The sequence below is a fragment of the Orbicella franksi genome, chromosome 9 (genome assembly GCF_964199315.1).
Source record: "Orbicella franksi chromosome 9, jaOrbFran1.1, whole genome shotgun sequence".
NCBI lineage: Eukaryota > Metazoa > Cnidaria > Anthozoa > Scleractinia > Merulinidae > Orbicella > Orbicella franksi.
In genome coordinates this window covers 9367195-9376154 of record NC_138153.1, presented here as the reverse complement: position 1 = coordinate 9376154, position 8960 = coordinate 9367195, and the positions used below count along the sequence as shown (strand labels likewise).

The window sequence follows — 8960 nt, the reverse complement described above, 5'->3', positions numbered from 1 at the left end:
AGAGACCTCCTGCGTTGAAAGCAATTATAATAATTGTAATACGGTAGTGTACACAAAATGCACAAAACGAGAAGGCGAGGTCATTATTGCATAAACGGTTCATTTTGTACGTCTTTACAATAAGTCCAGCAGGTCAGATGAGTTTTTGTTCTTTGGTCATATTTTAGTCCAATTTCTAAGTACATGTTAATAGGTTTACTTCGACAGAACGTGCTATTTGTTAACGTGGGCCTGGTGTGACGGCCCAGTTTTGCTTTCTGTCAAAAAAGAAAAAAAAAATGCTTGCCGCTTCATAAAGGAAACAGCTTGTTAATGTACTGTAACGTAAGATGTAACTAACTAACTGTGGGTCAACTGTGTGTTCAACATGACCATGCCCAGGTAGCTTCATGTACAGCAAAGTCTTACTTTGTAAATACCCGCTTGATAAGTTACAGATATGTTATCACTACATTTATTCATCATCCTACATTTGAAGTTTACAGCGAACGCTCAAATTCTTCACATTTATTGTGATACTGTAATACTCGTATGAAAGAAACTGTCAAAGCCGCTCAAAGGTTCAAGGTAACACCCTAAAGTGTTCATTATCGCCTTAAGATATTTAAAGGATTGCGATAATCTCATTTTCTGCTACCCCAAGGAGACGGTGTGAAAATCCACTGAGCGTTTTCTGACTGCGTCATCCGCCGGATACGGACTTTCTTTTTATCTGAAAATATATATGGGGCAGTTATCAATAGGTACGGTTCCATTGAACTCTTATGTATTTGGAGGAATACGCGAACCAAACAGTTTTACGTTGATTACATTCATCCACAAATTCTATGCACCATGCACCAGCGTTAATCCTTCGACGCAGACCACATTATTCGTTGGATTAGCTCTGCAATGGGAACTGAAAGTGTAACGACTGGGCAGCATAGCCACGTGCAACTCTAAGAACCGACATGGTGTTTGAAAAGCGTTACCCCGGTGGGGGCGGGGGATACTCCCAGAAAAATTGGGTTGGGGTGTGCGGCCCGCTTCCCAAAACCCTTACCCTATTTATGACCAAAATCTGTGATATTCCCTACCAAAAATTCGAAACCCTATTTATGTCCTGACCCTAAAATCAAAACCCTGTTTCAGACTTGCGTTATTATTAGTTCCCCAGTTCAGACCAATGTTAAATTACCGTAAACATAATTTGTGAAGGGCTTTTGTTGATTTTCTTTTCGATAATGATGAAAAAGTGGCTTCTTCTAAAAAAAAAAACTCATATCAAGGCTAGAGTGCAAAAACCATACCCTATTTATGACCAAAATGACCCAGATCAGCTAAAATCGATACCCTATTTATGACCAAAACGGCTGAAAAACCATACCCTTTGGGGCCGCACATACCTATATAGCCCATATAAGGGAGTACCCCCCCGGGGGGGGGGGGGCGTTACTCATTGAGACCAGTCATCTTGTGTCTCATATATTTAGTAGTCTACAAATAACCAGCCGCACGAATATCGTCGAAGGATTTTGCAGACATGTATGCCAAAAGACAATTAAGGTTAGACTCAAAATTTGATTGAACAACGTTAGTTAACTTCACACAGTTTTCAGGACAAATACAACAGTGCTTTAGAATAGAAGTGTTTGTTCTGCGAAGGGTTTTGGTATTAAAATCGCTCGTTGTCCCAAACAGGATCCCAATTTCAGACCCCAATCGGCACCACGTTTTCCTAATAGGGTTCAAATGCCTCTCCTCCCTTCCTCCGTCTCTCCCACTTGTACAATAACATTGCTTGTTGTTTTATCTTCTTGTGCTAGCCTCTTCCAGACGTTCAGTTAGTAACTCAACGCCTCTAAGAGTCTATCTTGTGCCGTAAGACAGGAAGGGAGATACCTGGGCCCATCACTCTCGCTTTTATTATGGGAAATTGTTGTCTACCGGCTTATTGGTTTCAAAAGTTTTAAAAACTGAATGAACTTTTAAGCTCATTTGACAATCTTTGCAGGTAAATTTTTGAACTAGGTTGATAATTTACTGAAACAAAGTTGTCACCGACCAACATTTCTTTACCATTCCCACAACTTTCTCCAAAAATTTGGTTCTCCGTTTTTCAATGTACCAGTTGGCAAAAACTAAATAAGAAAGTGTTCCCTGATAAAAGTATTCTGCAAACAAACTTTTATTTTTGTCTTCACATGTCTCCATTGACGTTTCTACTAAACCTCATGCTAAGGACCAATCCTTATGAAGCGGCCACCTCCCATTTCCTTGAGGGTGGCCGCTTGTTGGGGTTGGACTGTACTTAAAAGAGCAGTGGAGTCTCGGGGACGAAGAGAACTGAGCAGTATTAGCTTAAACTACAAGGCATTATAAATTACATTCAGATTCTAGAATCAAGTTCTGGTTACACTGTATGATATATTAAAAAAAGAGAAATTCTTTGGGATCATGAGTCTCAGGCGAATGTTTCCGGCCACAGCTCTTCCTGGTTCTCCAAAACTTTCACCAGTGTTTCTCTAACTCGATAAAAAAAAAAAAAAAACAGAGAAGCGGATAGATTTTATTTCTTTGAGAAAACCACTCGTTTATTTCGATTATTAAAATGAAATTTTTTTCCCCACACAATCATTACGTTAACAGCTCGAGCAAGGTCTGTATTTTATTTCAGTTTCATTTAACCAAATACTTAGGCTGTATTTTCTTACTAATGTTTCGAAGTGTTTCAAGGTATCATATGCCATTCGACTCCGTTACTTTTGATAACTAATCATTTTATCAATTTTCTATGTTTTCTAATTACAGGGCTGCAAATAACAGTCCGTCATCGGACATTGGCCAACCAAAATTTGCTCGTGTCCGACAAATTCCCAACTGTGATTGGACATGATGTCCGGACAAATTTTTTTATCCTAAATCATTTACAGTAAGGATGAATAAAAATCTACCTTGAGTAAATCTTACTTTTTTTGGTGATGTCCGATCACAATAAGAATTTGTTTTGTCCGAACAAGATGGTGTCTTAGTAGTCCTTTCAAGAGAAAAAAAATTATTTGCAGCCCTGTAATGACCATCAAATTACTTGCCGATTGCAATTTTTTTGTGAAGGTCTTGTTGTCACGTTCTCTATGATAATCTCATCTATTTCGCGATTTACTCCGTTCTCTTAACACGCTAAAAATACAGATGTTTAAGGCATTCAACCGAGCTAACTAGCTCGCGCTCCTGAGTGGCGTTACAGTACGTCACTTAACGTCCTCAACGAAGAAGTTAACTTTTTGTCTTTTTCCATGTTCAGTTTCATCCACTCCATGTAAAAATGTTTCAAGTTGCCAGAATAATCATAAGTTTACAAAGAAGACCGTACTTACCTAATTCTATTGACAAGCGAAAAATGAAAAACTGAACCAATAAGAATCGCTCAGTGTATTCATTACCGTTGGATAAATGCATGATCAACACGAGCCTTCAAAATTTTGCTAAAAGAGTAGAACAATGGGAAGTATAACTAACTAAACTGTCCCTGGATTCAGTTGATAATCGAAAAGTAGATATAGCTAAGTGCATGACCACTACAAATAAGATTTATCTACATTACATTATTTTAGATAGCTATTTTATTTTGTGTTTTCGCTATAAATCATTTAAGAGCGTCTTTTAATTGTTTTGCAATTTCTACACGAGCTTCCAAGCAGATGTCACTGAGGGTAACCTAGAAATTGACGGCAGAGCAAGCATCCTCTTCCCTTGCATTTGCTCCATGGTAGTAGGTTTGTTACCTTGGGTTAAGAATATGGGTGAAGTAGCTGGACAGCAGCAAGCCGGGCTCAGCGGTGATGCTGAGTTGTCGATGCTATAATCTTTCTTTACAGGGAGAATAGGAGTCCTTTTTTCCTTTCTGAACTTTGCCCTCCTGTTCTTAAACCAGATCTGTAAAAAGAAAATGAAAATAGCAGCAATATAAATTGAAGTTGATTGTCTTGCAACTTTAACAAAAAGCGTTCAACTACTCTGGCTAAAAAGAAACCAGCAGCAAGTAGACAATAACAGCATCCACATATTCACAGCTCAGTCCAAACTACGGACCATCGTCGAGGCGTGGCTGGGGTAGGCAGTGCAGTTCTTGAGCTATTGCTTACTATATAAATGTCAGACCTAAATGTATGACGCTAACCCTAAACCCCTTTTCAGGGAAACACTTAACTGTGTATAACCTTGGGGTTGAGAAAGCTAAATAAACAGCCGTAGCGGGTTAGTGAAAAGGAGGTTTCCAGCGTTAGCCCTTCGTCAGAGGATACTATAAGGGATAACCTCTGTCAACTTCAAGATGAACAGTTAAGTGTTTCACTGGCCCGTCTACCAACAGTTTTTTTCGAATGTTACACCTTTTAAAGTGATATTGATTCGTTTCCCCCTGGTTCCCGTTCCTCTTATGGTTCCCTATGACAGTATGTCTATTCAAGACTGCCAGAATAAATAAGTAGGCATTTAACACCAAATAAATATTTAACTCAACATTTACAGACATCTTTCCCGATAGCTTGTGAAGTTGAAAATCGCGAGCATGTCTGCTTGACAATTTATAGTGATAATGTAAAGACAGTTATTCCTCAAACCTGTATTGTAGAGTCTGGCAAGCTGGTCCATTCGTTTAGCTGTTCCCGCATCACCACATCAGGGTAATGAGTGTGTGAAAACACGTTCTCCAAGGTTTTCAGTTGATACTGAGTGAACGCCGTGCGAGTTCGCCGACGTTTCGGTCCCCCGCCTTCTGTATTGTTCTTGGCATCCATTATCACGTCTGAGAAAATGGTAGTGGAAGATCAGAGTTATAATTGTGTAGAGTAAGTTTGTTTAAGTATTGGAAACAGAAACTGATTTTCCGGGCTCTAAATTTGGTTTACCTTAAGCTTTTTTGTCATCGTTAATTTTCTCTTTTGATAGCACCTGTTGTTGTGACGGTCTTATCTTTCCAAGCGTAAGCTTAAGGTACTTTTCAGCTTTTTTTTCTGTCATGGTATTTTGAAAAAAGTTCTCTTCGCTCACTATATGCCACTATATGTGTTTTTCTTATAGACACGTGGTATACGTCAATACCAATAAAAAATTTACAATAAGTTAACAAAAGAAAAAGAAAATAAAATTGCTATAGTTTTTTAAAAGAAATTACAATAACATACAATTTCAGTTAAACAGAAAACAAAGGAACGCTCAAAATTATCGCAATCTTCACTTAAATATCAACCATGCTCATAGACTGTATGTTGTCGTTGAATATATGCGCCCGAAGCAGCGCACTAGGTCAGATAGATAACGGTTACACCGTATAGTGCAGTTAATCAAATCATAATCCGGCTATTACTAAAAAAAAGCAAATCTTTCGAAGCCCTCTTTAGTGTCTTTAAACCTTTATACAAACTGTCTGGGCAAATGGTGTTTTACCTTATGACATTCTTGGGAGTGAAAGGCCATGTATGGCGGTTTTTTTGGAGTAATTTATAGACCTTGGATGTGTTTGAATTGAAATTAAATGGGTAAAATTTTTGAGACTAAGTCTTCTACCCCTTAGATTTGCGTAATCTCAATTTGTGTTGCCAGACCCTCACACGATTCAAAACATTATATGGAGAAAATGCTGTTTTGGGTTCATGTAGCCCAGATGCATAGCTAACATTGGTAAACCTATCGATACATGTTACCTACTGGGAATAATCTTGTAATGTAATTGTGGATTATGGTGAAAAATTCTTGAAGACATCGGCGACGTTTTCGTTTTCTCGTATGGCTTAAACTTGTATGAGTGAGTCTGAGAACATATTTTAGCTCTAGGTATTTGCTACAGTGAACTCCGTTTTACATATACTCATATAATTTTTCAATTTTGCATTTGTATTGTTCAGGTGACAGGTTTTCTACAAAGTTCTGGTCAGGTTTTTTTTCCTTGTTAGCCCAATAAATTTGGTATTGTGGCTAACAAATGCAAGTCTTGTTTTCATAAGTTAGTTATCTTTGCGTGATCTTCTCCTGTTTATTGAAGAAATTAGGCGCATTCATAATTTTGAAGGTGAAGTTCAATGAGGATACCGTTTAAATCATCTATTTATCTCAATGAGTGATCGGCAAACCCTGCGTTTTGGTTAATTAGTCAAGCAATTTAACTTTCAAAATGGCACTTCAAGATGGAAGGTTATCAGTCAAGAAAAATTCAGAGGCAATTTATTATTTCATGACAGGAGATGGCTTGGAATGGAACCCGCGAGTTTGACGCAATTATTTTTCCTCAGAAACAAACGCTTAATCTGATAAAGTTATGTATATTTCTGTTGTTGAAAAGCGGTAAGACTCACAATGAAATAAAGAGTGACCGAATTATCCGAATGGTCCGTATAGAGGGCACTGCAGAATTCAAATTGTGGTAGTTTAGAACAGCAGTAGTACAGGAGTCGCTAATGCTCGAGTACTGTATCTTTTGGCTGAGGAATGAGTAGTAAAAATGTTAAAACAAAGCTGTGTAATAGGTCACGTAATAGGATGTACTTCAGTCTTCTATATTAATGTTAAGCCCTTCCTGTGAGTAAAGTTAAGCGACAGTTTCAGAATTCTATATAGCGTTCTTTGTCATAGTCATATACAAGCGATTAAGCCCATAAATATATAACACTGATCGGATGCCTAATATGTATTTAGGACGCTATTTACAAGATTGGCTGTGATTCCCTTATTCGAGCTAGTGTGAGAACCTGTTTATCATGCGTGATCGTAAGAGATTCCCGTTTTCAGTCAATGCTTTGGTGCATCGTGTCGTATGGCTTATGTAATTAAGACATACATTTCCGGGGGGCACTCCCTTATATGGGCGTTTTGGTCATAAATAGGGTATCGATTTTGGCCATTTTGGTTATAAATAAGGTATGGTTTTAGCACTCTAGTCTTGAATTGGGTAGGTTTCTTAGAAGAAGCTACCTTTTCATCTTTATCGATAAAACCGTCAACAAAAGCCCTTCATAACTTATGTTTGGGGCAACTGTGTCAGCCGCAACGGTCATAAATAGGCTATCGAGTATTTGGATAGGTCATAAATAGGGTAGGAAAAAACGCAGAGTTTGGTCATAAATAGGGTAAGGGTTTTGGGAAGTGGGCCGCACACCCTCACCCAACTTTTCTGGAAGTACCCCCCTACCCCGAGGTACACATCTTCCTTGCCATGATGCAAAGATGTACTAAAACGGTTCTCGATGGAAATGCCGAGATGGCGCCTTCCCGTATGTGCATAGTTTGTAATGATTTGATAAAAAGGTTATATTGACGGAGAAATATCACGTTGGAGAAATCGAGAACATTTGCCAGGATTACCGTTTATTTCAACCGATATAGCTAAGTAAGAAACTAGTGTAATCCGCGTATTTGAACTCCCCCGGTACTGATACATTCCTTTTTCGCTTCGACGCAATGCTAAATGCTATCTAATGGAACGTATAACGACTAACCGAGATGAATTTACCAGTGAATGTTGAGGTTTAAACTGACATAGGAAGTGATTCTAATTTGCCCTTGGGAATGATTTCACAAGAACACTTCTGCCTTACAACTTTCAATTGTTGGTCTTGTCACTGAGGCAGAAATAGTTGACTTAAAGGACGAACGCCTCTCTACCCATGACTACCCATATTCATATTGTGAGGAGTGCACTTGTGGTAAACGCATTTTGCCAACACATTTAACAGTGTTAACTTTCCGGGGGAGGAAGACCTAGGCCCATTAGCTTCAAGTCTAATCGAGTGTCGCCGTCGCGAGTGTGTTTTCGCTCAGTTTAGCTGATGCACGGTACAGAAATTTCCCGTTTTTGATCTGGAAAGGGGTATCATTTTTACTCAACATTTAAAACAATTACAAGCAGTTAAGACTGGGTAATTAATGCTTTTACTTTGCAATGGAATACGTTCGCAAAACCAGTGTTGTTTTTATTTGTAGCAGGGCGAGGTTGCTCCGCGGGCGTAGCAGCGCAGAGATTTCCTCCCCCGGTGTTAACTTTTCAACAACAGCTTTTCTGTCTCAACTTGTTAAGTAGTATGGGTATTCTTGGCGTATTAATCTGGCTAAATTCGGCTCTAATCCACAACATTGATTAATCATGACTTACCTGCTAGTCGTTCAGCGAGAGTCAAAGCCTTACTGGCGTTGCAAGAAGATTGGTCGGCTTTTCTAACTCCCCTTGATAAATCGCCCTGCAAGATGTTTGCCACCGAAAATGGAAGTTTGTCCACCGATTCCCCCATTAAGACTGTTGGACGCTGCAGGGAGTAGGACTTGCACACGAAAACAGCCTCTTGGCTTTTTGTTGTGCTGGCTGTTGCAGCTTTTCTACCGAAGGCTCTTCTTTTCACCCTCCTTAAGGGTGGCATGAAGATCACAATGTAGTTTGCCCAATTGTTTCCTCCTTAATTCGCGTTTCAACACATGCTAAATCAGTTATCCTTGTTGAGAGTACACCGAGAAAGCCATCCCGTAATTTGTCTGTCCTTCTGGTATGACCTCAATGCGATGGCGACAGTAGTATCGATTGCAACATATACAGAGCCTAGCTTCAATCCAGTTTGACAAGAATTATTCCCTTAGACTGAATAGGAACGTTCCGTTCCAACTCAAAATCCTCCACTTTGGAGAAATATTTCTCGTCCCTAGAAGAATTCTAAGTGCCTCGTGGAACCTCTTTCCGACATGTTGTAGGCTAAGTATGCACGTACGTTTGTTTACATACGAGACGTCCCTGGCACAGTGGACGTTTATTAAAATCTTATATACGCTAAGAGGTTAGATGTTATCCAAGGCTCTGGAAGATAATTTATTTGTACAGTTGGGTCAAATAGTTATAATTTTTAAAGAGATCCTGGACCGCGAGCCGAAACTGATTGCTCCAACTAATTTTCAGCTGTTATCTCGCCAACCTTTTCTATCTGTTGTTTTATAAAGTTTAT

The 8960-nt window shown here is 39.0% G+C and overlaps 1 protein-coding gene across 1 annotated transcript; it reads right to left on the bottom strand.

Annotated features, from left to right (window-relative positions):
- Positions 1–3508: 3508 nt before the first annotated feature.
- LOC145497216 (diencephalon/mesencephalon homeobox protein 1-like) lies at positions 3509–8920 on the bottom strand. Its single transcript, XM_081477025.1, has 3 exons — positions 8126–8920; positions 4602–4786; positions 3509–3915 (listed from the first exon to the last, which is right to left on the bottom strand). Exons 1-3 carry the CDS (start codon positions 8385–8387, stop codon positions 3661–3663), a joined length of 702 nt encoding a protein of 233 aa, XP_081333151.1. The 5' UTR covers positions 8388–8920; the 3' UTR covers positions 3509–3660.
- Between the last annotated feature and the right edge of the window lie 40 nt (positions 8921–8960).